The 17,304-nt window shown below is 35.7% G+C and overlaps 1 protein-coding gene across 12 annotated transcripts in view; it reads left to right on the forward strand.

Moving 5' to 3' along the window:
• Window positions 1-17,304, forward strand: part of ANO1 (anoctamin 1) — a 166,204-nt gene that overhangs the window by 120,528 nt on the left and 28,372 nt on the right. For all 12 annotated transcript variants that reach the window (XM_039356891.1, XM_039356884.1, XM_039356888.1 and 9 more), the window contains 4 exons: window positions 776-840; window positions 2,518-2,652; window positions 5,900-6,060; window positions 15,375-15,457. In XM_039356891.1, the coding sequence (XP_039212825.1) occupies window positions 776-840; window positions 2,518-2,652; window positions 5,900-6,060; window positions 15,375-15,457 (444 nt within the window). The remainder of the gene's footprint in view (window positions 1-775; window positions 841-2,517; window positions 2,653-5,899; window positions 6,061-15,374; window positions 15,458-17,304) is intronic.

The following is a 17,304-nucleotide window of genomic DNA, read 5'->3' on the forward strand; positions in this document are numbered from 1 at the left end:
CTCCTCATTTTCTTTAAAAGAGGTATCCATCCTAATGTAAAATTAAGACTTCCTTTAGCCTCTGAAGGATAATATTATCTCAGATGGTTTTACTGGATGTATTTAATCATTAATAGTTAACACAATGTCAGAAACATTCTAAATATATGGCCCAAATTTCTTCTTCTTTATGACAATGCACTGAAGAAAAGCAAAGAAAAGCAAAGAAATAGCAAAGTAGAGCACCTTAATCTAATTTAATTTCTTGGCAAGATTTTGGCAAAGTTTTTCAGAAGTGGTTTGCATTTGCCTGTTTCCTAGAGCTGAGAAAAAGTGACTGGCCCAAGGTCATCCAGCTGGTTTCACGTGTAAGGTGGGGATAGAACTCTCCTAGTTTCTAGCCTGGTATTCTTAATTACTACACCAAAATGGATCTCATATTAGTTTAGTAACTGCATGTGTTCTGGTTCATACAAGATTCATGAATAAAAGAATGAGCACATCCTCCCAATCTATTAAGAGTTTTTCTGGTATTTGCATTCTTAGCCATCCCAGCTTTAGGACCTCAGCTGCATCTCACTACCCTCTGTTTATTAGTTCTTCTATAAATGAATACAAGAATATGACAGTGAGCCAAACCATAGGCATATTCAATTTTTAAATGCAAGCTGTATATATTGGTGGACCATAAAACTAAAATATAATGATACCAAAGAGACTGAGAACTATGCAGTGGTGTTGAAATAAGAAATTACTTGCTTCCAGGTTTCATTTTCTGTTTAAATTTCTTTTCTAGCTCCTGTGTGAAGAATGGGCAAGTTATGGAGTATTTTATAAATATCAACCAATTGACCTAGTTAGGTAAGAAACAGTGATAACTCCTTTCTTGTCCTTTACTCTAAGAGCTTATGTGTTTGTATATGTGCATTAATAGTGGTAGCCTACAGCTTTTGGGTAGCAGTTGTAGCCTGCTACAGTACTCAGAAAGTTGTATCTTTCATAGAGCTAATCATCAGTTAATGAAAAGTGGCCTTTGAAAAACAAATCAAAAGAAATAAAGCATATTTAAGTTTAGGATAAAAATTCACATTGCACATGCCATATTATAGTCCCCTGTTTTTCCCCAGATTTACAAGCAATGATCTTAAAACATTGGAACAATGCAAGGTTTTTTGGGGGGCGGGGGGGTTGCTTCTTCAACAAATATACTAAAATGCATGGACCTTAGTAGAAACAAAATCAGGTAAAAATAATTTCAAAGGGATATTATAAACCAATTCCAATATGAGTAGTTCTCATGTTTTCAGATCAATATGTGTCTAAATCTTTTTTCACCTAATTTTTGTGGAGGGTGCTTTTCCTTAAATCCCTTGCTATTAAATAATATTGTTTATTTACTTTGAACATTTTTTCTTGAGTTGCATTAAAAAGAGATTGCCATAGCAAATGTACCAAGGCATTTGCATAGGATACTTTAAATTTGGACCTACAGAAAGTACTTAATAAACAGAACTGTTAAGTATTTCTTTTGGTGTAGGGATGAAACTATTAGCGAGATATTAAAGGATACTATGAACTGAAGAAGCTTGGGAACCTCTGCCTTAACAGTTTATATTGAATCAAACAGTTTATATTGAATCAAACAGTTTATATTGAATCAAATCCATCTAGAAAACTAAACGTGGCAACTTTAAGATATGTGGACTTCATGCTGATGGGGAGATTCTGGAAGTTGAATTCCACACATCCCAAAATTGTCAAGTCTGAGAAATACTGATCTAGAATATTGTGGTCTGTACAAGCTCTCCTGAATTTAATCGTCTATAAATGTATTGGGTCTTCTAATTGCAGAATTCCAGAATAGTTTTCCCAACACAACTGGAGGGTACCAAGTTCAGGAAACCTAGTATACATTGAACAACAGGAAGTGTCTAAAATTGCAGATAGCTCTTTCCCAATGCCACAAAGAGATTCAATCTGGAATTTTTTGTCTGCAGATCTTTTGCTCTACTAATAAAGACCATGTGAAAGTTACTATTGATTTGCAGAAGCTCATGTAATAATGGATACACTAAACTACGTCCATGTAACACTACAGCTTTGCATGTGGCGCTAACTCCCGATAGGCTTCCAGGTACAATTCAGGGTGATGGCTACCTCTTATAAAGCCATCCATGGCACTAGACCAGAAAGGTTGTTTATGGGATCATAAACCCAATATCCAATATCTTCCTGTCCCAGGTTTCACAAAGTGAGTGTGCTCTTGGTTCCCTTTATGAAACAGTGCCAAATAAAACTATAGAAACAGAAAGATAAAGCTACTTAATAAGCAAGAGTGGATTACTTACTTGGTTTTTGAACTGGATCTGTTCCAAATGGCATGTGGACAGGAATTCTCCAAGAGGAAATGCATTTTGGCTAATGAACAGGATTTATTTTCTCATTCAAAGTCAGCCCTGCTGTCTGATTCATAAATTTAGTCACGATACATTTGCCATGATACATTATATAGTGTTTTCCTCCTATAATTTATTTCAGGAAGTACTTTGGTGAAAAGATTGGACTATACTTTGCCTGGCTGGGAGTTTATACACAAATGCTCATTCCAGCTTCTATTGTGGGAATTATCGTGTTCCTTTATGGTTGTGCAACTGTTGATGAGAATATACCAAGGTAAAATATACATACACAATTATCTGTACTTTGTACAAAGCCATCATTTTCACTTGTGTTCAGTATGCTGAAAAGTATCCTAAATGATTTTGACTAAAGCTAATGATTTAGGTTCTGTAGCCATACTCTTATATATATCACAACTTACAACATTCATTTCTGAAATCAGGATGTTATTGTTACATCCATGAGTTTTGCTTATAAATAATGAGAAGTTAATTGTCAGCATTTCCTCAGGATTCAGTTTTCTTGGTCACAGCGATTTAATGAAGTTTCTGAGATATAAGGCTGATTAATGCAAATAAGCACAATCAAAAACTAAATGGTTTATAACATGTATGCTCCAACAAATTCTCACTTCTCAGTATACTCAGAGCCACAAAATGACTTGGGGGAGGGCAAGTGCTTCTTCTTAACTGTATGAAAACATGGACATTCACTGTATAGTTTACTGTATAGTGGATCTGTATGTATAGCCTCTCTCATTTATGAGATTTTAGTGTATAGAAACAGCACAATCTGCCATTTTTTCCAGAATTATATTGATGCTTTTATGATGTAAAATACAAATGAAAATAAAGAAAATAGGAAAATGGGGAAGGGAAAGAAAGGGAAAAAAAGGGAAAGTGGGGAAAAAGCATTGCTTTCCAACTCTTTTTAGCACAAAATATAATTACAGCTTCAACTTTTTACTTTACCAATTTAACAAGTACTAGTCATTTCTATGATAACCAATTATATTAATCAGCAAAACTCAAAGTCGAAAGTTCATTTTTTTTGGTCTTGAGTATAGAGTCCAGAAGTGGTTTCCAAGTAAAAACAAAACTGAACATATTCTTTTCTATAATTAAAATAATCAATTTTGCCATCTCTGCTAACTCCACCATATTTTCTATCCATTCTTCTGTTGTCGGGACTGACATATCCCTAGTTGCCCTTTTCATGTACAATTTAGTATTGTGTCTTCAGTATGCTTAGTTGGCATCTATGGAGCCCAAAATGATCAACAATAAAAACCCACATATTGGCCATTTCTCTTCCCAAAAACTATTTGCATGATTATTTGTTGCAGTAAAGCTGCATCATACGAAGTTATCCATTGCTGTTGCTCGGACTACATAAGGAAGCACAAGCCACCAGAATAGTCAAATAGCTTTTATGGGAAGGGACAATGATAGATAGATAGATAGATAGATAGATAGATAGATAGATAGATAGATAGAGTAGGGAAGAAGGGAGGGGGAGGGAGGGAGGGAGAAAGAGAGAAAGAGAAAGAGAGAGAGATTGCAGTTTCCTTGCAACATTTTCAGAAGTGGTTTGCCACTGCTTTCTTCCTCAGGCTAAGAGAGGCGACTGGCTCAAAGTCAGCTGGCTTTGCACCTGAGGCAAGCTCGCTGGAAACCATCATGAAATTCTGTGATAAAAGTTACAAGCAAATTTTAGGTAGAAAGCCTTAAGAATTTTTTTGTGTTTAACCTAGATTAAAAAAAGGAGTGGATGAAGTTCTTGCATTCCAGAATTATTGAAAAATATGTGGGGAAATATGTGGGGAAAAAGGAATTTTGTATCTTTCCCAATAAACAGTATTCAGGAATACATTATTTTAAATTATTTAATTTTACTGACTCCTACAATCTAGACTTATTCCCAAAGCTCAGAACAATATAGGTGGGGTTGTTCTATGATGTTCTGCTGTTACACCTTTTGAATTTTGTGAAAACCCTTGTAAGAATTACCTTAAAAGAAAAATGACAACCTGTGGACATTGGGCCTAGTCTTTGCAGCCCCCAGAGACACCTATGACTGCTAATGTTGAAATATGGTGGTACAATTCCTGATCACTTTGACACATGGAAACTGTGACATATATCGTGCAATAAGCTTAACATAAATTTAAAAAGTTTCTTCAAGGTCCCCTGCATCCCACCCAAAATCAAGTCCCACCTTGTTTGCGTAACTACCTAAACCATTGTAGCCAAAAATGTTAACACAGCCATAAAATATAAAATTCATAAAGTACACAGTCATAAAAATGTCCTAAAATAATAATATATTAATGTAATAATCAGATAGATTTGGAGGAAATACATTAATGTGTTCAGCCCTGTACAGACTATGTCATCAACTAAAATTTTCAGTCTGAGGCCTATATTCAATGTCACAAGAAGTTAAATTCATTAAAATAGAATTATAAAACTCTGAAATATGCTTAATTAAAGACTCCCTTTGAAACAAGTTTTATTCCTGATGATTAATGGACATGATCCATCTGATATTAACCAGATTTGGCCCTGCTAGGTTTTTTTAATGTTAATCATGATCAGATAAGTACCATCTGATAAGGAAAGTGGTATATAAATTCATTAAATAAATAAATTGTTGTAAAGTGATTTCATGGTGAAAACATCAATTGATGGATTGGATAAACAAAGGCAGTGGACCTACCATTCAGATTTGTCTGGGTAAATGACAATTTTTACTTACATTTTATTCACATTGTCTAAAACTTGTTACAAACCATGAGGTTTAGTTTGCTGATGACATAGATAATGTGCATGGCTCAATCCTCCTTATTTTAGACAATATACCTTGTTCAGACATGATGCTTAAAGAGGGGGGGAATTCTGGATGAAAACTAGCACTATACATGAATAATACATATATCGTAATAATTTATGCTGGAAAGGAAAGAGAAGAGAAAGATCAAGGAGAATCCAGGAATGCATGATTCTGTAGCCTGCTTCAAATCACTCTGTCATGGTTGGATAGTGATCCTTTGATACAGTATTAGACGACTATATTTCTGTGATTAGAAGACTGGATTATATTTCAAAAGATCTGAGTAGACAGCCTTAGTGCACTGCACTATTGCAGTCTCGTGGAGTAATAGAGAATAAAAAACATAGCCCAAGTGATTATATCAATATAAAAGTATTCAGAAAGGCCACAGTGTTAAGTGCAGCAGAATGTACCAGAGTAATAAGCCCAAATGTTTAATCTGGTTTTTCCAGTTGTCAGGAATCCATGATGCCAGTTAGCTCCTGTCCTTTTGAATTTAACTTACATTTATAATGTGCATGCCATGCAGCTTACACTGTAATACAATGCATCTGAAATGCGGGGAAAGAGATAAGATTGGATAAATATGCTTAGCATCAAATCACATTCAGTGCATGTATTTCACAATTCAGTAGAAAGCAAAGGGACGGATATGTTCACCTTTCATTTACTGCTTGCTTTCCCTCAGCATGGAGATGTGTGACCAGAGAAACAATATCACCATGTGTCCCTTATGTGACAGAACATGTAGCTATTGGAAATTGAGCTCTGCTTGTGCCACTGCTCGGGCTAGCCATCTTTTTGATAATCCAGCCACTGTCTTCTTCTCAGTCTTCATGGCTCTCTGGGGTAAGAATGCTTATATAATTTTGGAGTATGCTTGGAGTTTTCATTTGACTTTGAATTTAACTTTCCTTACATAGAGAACAAGTAGGACAATATGTCATCAGCAGTTAATTATTTGTACTGTCCCTTTTTGGTCTTTCTGTTATAAAACTGTCACATTTACATTTATGTTCTGAACTGAAAGTTAAAATTCAGAAAGTTGCTTGGATGAATACAAAGTGAAGCATTTGGCACAAAAACTGCTTAGGGATTATATAGCATGTCAACAATATCTATTTGCAGACTAGGTCTTGATCTGATCAGAAGACTGATCATAGTTAAACTACTTAAGTGCATTAATGTTACCAGTAGGATACTGTTTATATCACTCAAGGTGCCATTTTTGAAGGCATCTCCTGTTCGTGAAGAACCTACATAATTCACATATTGAGATGCTGTAGCAATAGAAAACCATGCAAAATGATTTGTGGAAAACAACAACGAAAAACTTTAGTTTTTTAAAAAAATAAAAGTTTTCTTCACTTATGAATTTCGGACACTTATTTTCTGGTAAAACGTCCTAGTATTTCAGCGGTGGATACCTGCATATGACTTAGATGTAAGAGGTGCTGGGATGTGGATGTTTGTACATAGTAAAGGCGCATTCCAACTCTGTCCATGGCTACTCTGTCATGATGGTTGTGCATAACAATTGTATGGTTCTGCATAACAATTATTAGGGAGTAGGAGTCAGAAGGTTCTGCAGTATTTTCTGATTTTGTGCTTCTCATATTGCTCTGATTGCTTTCCATAACAGTTGTACTAGGCCAGGGGTAGGAAACCTTGGCTCTTTTATGACTCAGGAATTCTGGGAGTTGAAGTCCACGAGTCATAAAAGAGCCAAGGTTGCCTACCCCTGTGCTAGGCCATCCTACACCATAACATGGAACTCTCCAGCTGTGTGTTGAGATTGAGTAGTGGCCATATTTGGAGGGGTTTCTGTGAATTGCAATCTCAACATGTCTGGAAGTTGCCAAATTGGAGGAAGAAGAGATAAAACTCTGGAGGACATGTTTAATGTAGTTCCTATGCAGAATACTTTCATATAACTATTTATGAATTTTGGTTTGTATTACAGTTGTCCATGATGCTTGAAGACATGTTTGATAGCTGCATAATCTTTGCCTTTATGGTTGTGTTTTAGCCTGGCATCATCATATAAATATACAGAAAGTAGTTAATCCTTATAAAGAGAGAGAAGACATTTCCGATTGTTTTGAAGGAAGTAGGTTTGTGAAATTATTCCAAATGTTGTCTCTGGATTCTAAGTTTAATATTTCATCTAATATCAGTTGTAGTTAAATGTAGTCTCTCATTTGGGGCAAGATGCTTAAATCAGAAGGAAGATATCTCCAGATAGTCTTATGGATCCATTTCTGTCTTATTTTCAACTCTGTTTTGGGCGAAAACCTTTTTTTTTTTTTACTTTAATTTTTGTTCCCCAAACCTTTCTCATTTTTTTTTTTACAGAGGGGCAGTGCAGACTGACTAAAGATAGCAAATGTAATTCTTAAGGGCCAGAAGAGGGAAGTATGAGTGATACAATCAGGCAAATGTGCAAATACCAGAAGGTAGCTGACCAGCAGAAACACTGTAAAACAACTATTTTTTTCTGACCTTGCTCACCAGCAATTATATATACATTGAGCCTAGCTAATTATTGGATGTATTGAACTGAAATATTTCTTACGATTCCCCCTCACCAAAAAACAGTACAGGAGGAAAATCTTTCTTCACATACTCTTTCCTTCTTATTGTGTGACAAAGTTTTCTCTTCTCCTTTGACAAATAGTTAAAACTGTGGGTGGACACAAGTCATGTTTTTTCTATTGCTGGAAAGTATCAGTCACAGGAAATAGTATAAGGTCTGCAGAGGAGATTACTGAAAATTATTGCCCTCCCTTTTCTGAGGAGGGACACCTATTCAAGATCACCCCTTATTTGTTTCTAAGAGAGGGAGGGAGGGAGAAAGAGAGAGGGAGAGATTTCTCTTTAGATTCTTCACCTGATTACTGTTTTTCATAAATATTCATCTTTCAGAAAAAGACACTGTAAGATAATTGCTTACAGATGTAGGCATTTCAAAATCAAATGTGTCATTCAGGCCTACTTTGGGCATGAGATTTTGCAAAACGTATACGTAAATCATAGGAGGGAAATTGGGCAAGCTTCTGTTTTACCATATGCACAAAACCAACATCAATGCAGCTCTCTACAATTTTCCTTACCTCAGGAATTCTGGTATAAAGTTAGGCCAAGGGAGTAAGTTATAATTTCAGAAAAGGGAATCCACTGCAAAGAATTTCAGCAGAGTGACTCATACCGGCTCCTACATAGCTCATGGCAGAAATCCATGACTTCAAATTTGTACTAAGCTGATTGTGAGGATCAGAATATGCATAAAATCATTGTAGGAAGCACCATTGCCAAATATGGCATATTAAAGCTGAATTTATAAAAATGAAACAAGAAATACTTTTCTATAATTTCTACATAGATGATCTTCACATATTACCTGAAGCACATGCCTTTCCTAAGAAAAGCATCACTGCATGTGAGGCAGCCTTCCTATGCTATTCATGGTCTCCTGTTTCATGTATTGATATATGTTATTAGTCATAGGTATGACTTGAAAAAGGATGTTTCTGTAACATAGTTATAAGCTCCATTATGTTCAAATACAATTCAGAAAAAGCTGCTGAAGCCTTGGAAGGCTACTACTACTCATCATATAGACAGTACTGATCCAGTCGGACTCATGCCAATTTACCCTGATGATATATAGTGGTTTATTATGTCATAAAACCATTGCTGTGGCTAAAAAGACCCTACTGATTACAGATATATTTGCATGGCAATAACTTGATGATGCTAAAAGACATTATAAATCTCATGAAAATGGACTTAATTCTAAATCTGGGAACAAATGTGAACAACATTTTGTGAATTTTTAATGCTGAAATTACCTTAGCACAGCCTGTCTCCGCCTTGTACTTTCCATAGTCTTTGGGCTATAATTACCCATTTTGGTCTATAATTACCCATTTTTTTCTATTAGAATTTCAGTACAGAAAGCCTTAGTGACAGTTCAGTAAAAGATTTCATTTTCTATAAATCACCATTTTCTATAAGTTGTAAAGCTAATCAAAGACATATACCCTAGTTGAGAGAATGGTGAGTGGATGTATCTGTAGATGTTTGTAATAGTGACAGATGAAAATTCAATGTGACTTAATATCTTTGCTATAGGGAACACTAGGGAAGCCCAAAAGAAAAAAAAAGATGAGTCTGAAAAAAACAACCTATGCCTCTGATTTAGATTATTTTTTTCTCATGTAGAGGAGTTTGTCACATTATGTGTGTTGAAAAATATGATAAGGCAAAAGAGAATATCATGGCTTTAAATAGTCTCATTCCCCCAACCCAGCCCAGACAAACATCTGTTCCATTCCTTTAAACTTCCCCACATACTTTTTTCCTTCAGTATTTAAGTATATGAGGCAATTAAAAGAATAACCCTGCTGCCAAAATAGGTTAGTTTCTAGTTGTTGCCTGAAATGATTTGGTAAGCTCCTTTTTCATAAATATGTATCAAAGCATTTTCCAAAATACATTATCCCATGGGCCAGGGGAATGCAATCTGCAGTCACTACAGTCCCCTATTTCTTTTGTTAGTGGTCTCACTTCTTGGCATAGTCTAGTTCCAAGCCTAGAAATGTGAGGCTTCTATATCTTCCAGAAATCCTGGTCAGACTAACCAGTGTTGTAAAAATCTAGGAAGTCAACCTGAGAATTCTGCTGCTATAAGTTCCCCAATCTTAGTCCCTTTTAGTACAGCTATCAGAAGACAAAGATGGTTGAACAAATTCTGGATAAAACATCAACCAATATAAAACAAGAGGCTCCTGACCTTTAATAAATCCATAAAGTGGGGAAAAAGGCTCAGAAGGTACAGTTTGTTAATGTAGGCTATTGAAATTGAAATTCCCTCATCAACCCAATTATTAATAGAATAAAACCTCTACATTATTCTCTGTTAAAGCTGGTCATCCATCATAGATCAAGGATACATTCCAAATCTGGTTGTTGGATGAATTCAGATATTATATCAAACTAATAAAGACAAGGTATTATGCCTGGGACCTGCTATTGTCTCATCATCATCATGTTGTAAAACTGTAGAAAATATTTTTCGTATTCTGTCTGATTTCAGTCCTATGGCTCTGAGCTAATAGACATCATCCATTCAATCATACAGATATTCACTCAGGCATATAGCCTATTTAGTTGAATAAGGTTTACTCTCAGTAAATGGTTGTAAAGTTACAGCTTCAACATCAGCCTAGTGTTTGGATTTACTTCCAAATAATGTGTGCCACGTCTGTGTTCAGATGTACATTTGACATAAGTGTCTAAAACAAATGAAATGCTGAAGAAACAATAATTCAGAGGTTTAGCTCAGCACAAATTGATTATTATTATGTGCCATTAAATCAATTTTGACTCTTAGAAACTGCATAAATATATTTTTTGCAGGTTGATTTGTCCCTAACATAGTTCTTCAGGTACTCATAGCTGCTGTAATTAAATTCACTGTCATTCTCTTTTCTTCTACCTTTCCCAGCATTACAGACTTCTCAAGAGAGCTAGGTCTTCACATAATGTGCTCAAAATATGATAATTTCAACTTGATGATTGCTGAGAATTCTGTCTGATTTGTTCTATGATCCATATGTTTATTTCCTTACAGCACAGATTTTATAAATAGTATTAAAAGATATGGAGCGAATACATAGTCTATTCCTAGTTTAGTATATACAACCCAGTTTGATTCTTTTGAAAACATTTTGCTCCAGCAAAATAATGAATGTCTCAGGCTTGTACTGCAAAATCCCTATATTCTGCAGTTTTAAAAAATCTCGTGTTATGTTTCAATAGAATATTAACATGTGAAGTCACATGATTTTAATTGTATTAACTTGATAGGGATGCTGTTTTTTCCCTCATTAGCTTTGGGTAATTTTTCCTCTTTAAGTGCTGTGACCAGCAGTACCTTTTATATATTATGTGTGTCTGCATAGGTGCTAAGTTAGCACAGAAGTTATCATTCTGCTGAACATCATTTTAAAGACTGTTGCCTTTTGATCGTGGAATAAAGTTTACAAATTTATGAGCACAGCACAGAAGTCAGGAAATGACTTCACAGAAATTCAGTGGTCAAGAGCAGAGACTAGAATCTCATAGTCCCACATCAGTCTGGCTGACAACAGGATGATGTGCAGGGCTTAGTCCCCAATACTGTGGAAAAGTGTGCCTCTGTTTCTGTGTGCATGCCCACATACAAAAAAAAGAAAAGAATGCAAAATGGGAGAGGGAGAATGGTGATGGTAGCTATGAGCCAACTTACAGAAAATGAAAACAGCACCAGTTTGTGTTCAGTTTTGGATAAAATGAATCAACTATTACTTTTCTCTGTTAAAAATATCAGCTAGCTGGGAGAAAGAACTAACTAATTTGAAGCAGTTTGCTTTGTACCTAGAATCTGCTCCTGAAGAGATCTGTTTTTTTTTAATAGATCATACCCTTCCCATTTCTTTTTTTTTTCTTTAAATACATTTCCAAAGCATTCCTAATAGATCCACAAACTTTTAGTTTGGCTCATTTTTCCGGAACAAATTGTGAGCCAAGGCATCTGGGCATTGTCCAAGGAAAATGCAGGCACAAGCTTTGTGTAATCAGAGAAGTAATATTTCTAAGCTTATTTTGAACAACTGGTACTCATAAAGGTATCTCTGTGCTCTGTGTTTAGTGTTTATCATGATGGTTTGGCTTCATACATGATGTGAAGCCTGTCAAAAGCAAAGTACAAATTCACTTTCTTACTAAACTGTCAAGCCTAAGAACAAAACAGTCCTAATTCTCATAATTATTATACAGATATTTATTCCCTTGAGTACAGATAGTCCTCATACAGCAACCACAATTGGGTCCAGCAACTCAGTCATTAAGTTAAGTGTATTCTCTAAGTAGAACAGCAGTTGTGCTTATGAGCTTGCTTCATCTTTCCTTTGCTTTACAAACCTGAGAAGGTCATAAGTGTGAGATTTGATCACAAAGTTAGTCTTTCATCACTATCATAATTGCATATTTTGAGATAAAGTGGAACTATAGGTTGAACAAGATGATTAGGATCAAAACTAGATTGAAATGATAGTGCCACATCTCTTGCCGTAAACATGTTTGTAAAGTTATTAACATAAGTAGAGGAATGGAACAGGAAATGATACTTCTTACCCTGGCTTCTTTCTTCACTCCCTTCTTTTCAATCTGTTGTTTACTAGACCAATTTTGTTCCTTTATATTATGGTTAATAAATAAATCATATTACTTATTTTATTTTTATTTATTTATTTATTGACTCTTGCTTATTATGGTCACTCATGCCTTGGTCATCTCCCAATTGGATTACTGTACATGGGGCAGCCCTTGAAGAGTATCTGGAAATTTCAGCTGATGCAAAATGCAGGGGCACAGACAGTTATGTGTGTTTCTAGAACAACGCACATTTCAGCTGTGCTCCATGTGCTGTATCAATATATTTCCAGATTCAATTCAGAACTGCTAGAAGATTAATTATGACATGCACAATAAGTTCTAATGAAACAGGAAGCCAACAGGAGTTCTGGGCAATAAATGGTTAGATGGTCAAGGCTATAGCTAAACACCATTCTGGATGCATATATTTCCTCAATTTTGATTGGCAGAGCTAAGGCAAAAAGATACTGATCAGTGGGGGATTACAGTCTGGTCTGAACTGTCAGTCCATCCAGACTTTCTTTTATGGTGCAGTTACTAGAATGGAAGATAACCAGACAACAGGGAGCATGGAGTAAACAGAATGGAAAAGACAGGTAGGAAAATAGAATTGCTAAAGAGGGAGGCCTGGAAGCATATTGTCAAGAAGCCCCTCTAGACATAGAATGCTGTCTTATACACCTCAGGCTGTTCCACCTATCAAATCCAAACAGGACTCTGTCCAATTGCTTGGAAAGCAAGTATTATATCACTGAGTTATGTACCAGAAGTTTAAGACTGTGATCTGAAGGTAAGTTGAAGAATGGTCTAAGAGATGTTACAAGATGCTGCACAGCTTTTGGCCTCCAATTGTTTCACATCTTAGTCACATTTTCCTGCTGCCTGAGGTGTTCCTGTAAGCATGGGGAATAATGCTGCATTTTTCCTTGTTTTATAAATGGATGGCATTGATAGGAATTTTGATAGAATAGGAGCAGGAAGTGGGGCAGGTAGTTTGTTATTTACAGCATACAATAAGTAGACATAGAACAAAAAAATAACTTGCAAACTGTATAGTTACTCCAAAGAAGTTTATACTATACATTATATTGATATTATGAAGGAATATTTAAACTTACATACAGGATATATAAAACTGATTAAGAATACTGGATGAGAGCAAAACAGAAATTATTAATACTAAAAAACCAAATTGCAAACTCTCATTAAGATATATGGAGACCTTGTCCGATTCCTCTCATTTTCCAAGTCTCTGGTGATTTGTTGAAGACCACAGTACAGTGTGTTAATCATATCTATTCATGGGATTGGTTAGCTTTTCTCCATGTACTTATTTCTTTTACATTTATTTATTGTATAGTGTGGGTTTGTCCCATTATTCACATCCATGTCCCAAAGTCATTCTATAATGTTGGGTAGAGTGTTTATTAAACTAGCTGTGTTTATTGTAATTTGCCACCATTTCCTGTTTTATAATTGTTTTCCTGCTGAAAATTAAAATATAGCTGCTTTCTGGACCCCACTCCAGTTACCAGCTTCAGCTCCTCATGTATATATTGCCCTGTATCTAATAGCCCTAACTGAACTGAAGTGCAATGATTTAAAATAAGTTTGCTCAAGCAGATCTCCTAGCAAGAGTTGGAGAAGAGTTTCAGGTACAAATACTCCAAGGCCCCAAAATAATATCGTAGCTTCTGATTCACTGTATTCTTGTCTCAACTGCTCAGTTCCAAAGGGGATTTTTACCCAAGAAAATAAATTTTAAGTAGCTTTTTCAAGGAAACTGGGGGGGGGGCAGTATTCCAAGAATATAAATCATGGTGAGGCTTTCTAGCATGATGCTACCTGATTTGTGTAAGGTAACTGAATAATCTTCAAAAATGCTGTAAATAAAACGTTTATTGATATTCACTTGGTTTTCTTTTTATCATTAGCTAATTTGTTGGTTGATGGTTTTGGAAAGGTATTCTCCCACTGGTAATTTCTCATTATAGATATGAAAGGGTATGTTGCAGTTGCAAGCTGGTAAACACATCAGGAAATTTCGGACAAATCAAAGCCAAGCTTTCCTTGAGTATTTAACCAAAAAGTTAAAGTAGATGAGGGTCGGACATCCGTGAAACAATCATTCATGTTTCTTTGAATCAAAAGCATTGGGTAGTGACTGATTCAGATCTAATTGAAACTCTCCGAAGTTTTATTCTTCAGAGGAATAGTTTCTGAGAGTAGACCCAACTGAAAAAGCAATGTAGTACTAAGGGTCTCCTATAGAAGGCTCTTTTTTGAATGTCCTCTCCAGAGAAACTCTGGTAACACAACTGTATTGATATTTCAAGTTAAACAAGCCAATTTTATTTTCCTTTTATGTTAATTTCTGTGTCCATTTTTGTTTGTTTTTGTATTATGTTTGCTTTATGGTTTTATATTGGGATATAGATTTTTTTTATTTTGTTTTGTTTGTGGTTTAAATTTTTTGTGAGCCATCTTAAGGATCTTTGAAGGGCAAATTATAAATGGAATGAATAAAAAAAATCAATTTCCTCAGTGTCGGGATCTCAATCCAAATGGACTTCTTCTGTTCCAAAATTGCATTTTAATCTTTAAACAAAACAGAGCACTCTAATTATTGATCTCTCATCCTGTCATTTATTTCTGCCCTTATATTAAAGCCAAATAAGCTATAAACAGCTGTTGTAAAATTGCCTGCAGTGTTTTGGATTTGTTTGTTTTTTACATTTGTAGATGTGCAAAAATCTGATACCTGGGTCATTTTAAAAATTTCTAATAACTTATTCAAATCAATTATTAATATTTTGCATTCTCTTAAAATTGGCAGAGTTATAAGTATTTCACTTTGGGTTTTATATTTCACAGTGCAATGCACAGTGCAGATGTAGCAGCAACTAAATGATGGATAGAGATAATTTCCTTCTTCCTTTTTTTCTTTCCTTCCAACTATGCAGCTGCTACCTTTATGGAACACTGGAAGAGAAAACAGATGCGTCTGATTTACAAATGGGATCTTACTGGTTTTGAAGAAGAAGAAGTATGTTAATTCTTTTATATGCTGTTATATTGGTTGTTACGTTAGCTAAATGACCTTTAATTTTCAGCTAGTGACCCATTTGAATGGAAAATCCTGCACATAACCATTTCTAAATTTGGGAAGGGTGTGTTAGTATCAGTCTTGTTACCATGGAAGCCTGAAGCCTTGGCTGGAGAATGAAGGTTACACCTAGTAATGTGGGCATTAAAACATATATAGCTCGAGAATTATTCCCTTGATGGAGAAACTATAAAATGTGAACATATTCCTAATTCATTCAGTTTTGAAAATACAGTTGCCATGATTACAGAAGTTTGCAATTAGCAAATGTATTTGCTATATGAGTTCAAAATTAAATATTGCTTCTGTCTAGCCCAGCGCTTCTCAACGTTTGTGTGACGGTGACCCCCGTCACACAAACGTGCCGCGCATGCGCGGCGCCCCCCCCATGCATGGCGCCCCCCATGCATGGCGCACATGCGCGGTGGCGCCCCCATGCGTGGCATGCATGTGCGGTGGCGCCCCATGCGTGGCACGCATGTGCGGCGGCGCCCCATGCGTGGCACGCATGCGCGGCGGCGCCCCCATGCGTGGCACGCATGCGCGGCGGTGCCCCCTGGGGGGGATGGCGGATCGCATTGTTTGGCGACCCCCATAAAATGGTCGATCGACCCCAAATGGGGTCGCGACCCATAGGTTGAGAACCGCTGGTCTAGCCTATTGAGTGGAGACTGGCGCTATTAACGTATATTTTTTTAAAAAAGACATGTTTGTCTTTACATTTTAAAAATGTTTTTTTCTCAGTTCTATTTGAAAGTTAAGATTACCAGGAAAATAGTTTGTGGATGTTTGTGTTTACAATACCATTTAAAAGAAAAGGAGGTTAATCAGCCATTTAGTTCCAATTGTAATATTTTATTTACAAAGTAATGTATTATCCTGATAAATTTAAAATATCCTATCAGATATCTAGTTCTGATTCAGTATTCAACCAAATAAATGTCTTACTAACTGTAAGTAGAAAACACTGGATATCTTTGATAGATTAGGTGGATTTTTCTCATATTCAATCTTAGGGCTATACAACATATTTATTAAACAGAACACTAAGAGTAGTACTGTTATAGGAAAAGAAGACTAGATAGAGTCCAATGAATAGCCATTCTTTCTCTTACAATTGTTCCACTTCCACTTATCTCCTACCCACCTCAGGTTTAAGTTTTGTAATTTTATTTGGAGACAACATAGCCACAAGGAAAAAGGAAATTGTCCACCTCTCAAGCTGTCAACAGAAACTGCTTCTTCTACCAGAAGCTCTAACACTGATGAATAGGCAATCCTGTTGTGCTTATAAAACCTGTGGCAAAGATGACCTGTCCATTCAGCCTCTCTTCTTCCAATAGTATTTATGTATTTGTTTTGTATCCAACTTTTATTACTTCATTAGTAACTCAAGGTGGCGAACATACATAATACTCCTTCCTCCTTCTATTTCCCCCACAACAACAACCCTGTGAGGTGGATTGAGCTGAGAGAGAGTAATTGGCTCAAGGTCACTTTCATGTCTAAGGCGGGACTCGAATTTACAGTCGCACAGTTTTTAGCCTAGCAACTTAACTACTGCGCTAAATTGGCTATAAGTATAAATCATATAAGCCATAGCTAATTATATTGAATGAATATTCTTTACTTTTAATGGATTAATGTTAATTTTGAATATTTTCATAAAAACATACTGGAGAAAATTAAGCTGTTTACTTTTTAATGATACACGTATGTGTCGGTAGAAGAGACCTCTCCCTTTTTCAGTGAGGATTATCATGTGCATTTTAAAAGTCACTTTACAA

This window comes from Crotalus tigris, unplaced genomic scaffold, assembly GCF_016545835.1.
Source record: "Crotalus tigris isolate CLP2741 ecotype Arizona unplaced genomic scaffold, ASM1654583v1 scf7180000018831.1652172, whole genome shotgun sequence".
Lineage (NCBI taxonomy): Eukaryota > Metazoa > Chordata > Lepidosauria > Squamata > Viperidae > Crotalus > Crotalus tigris.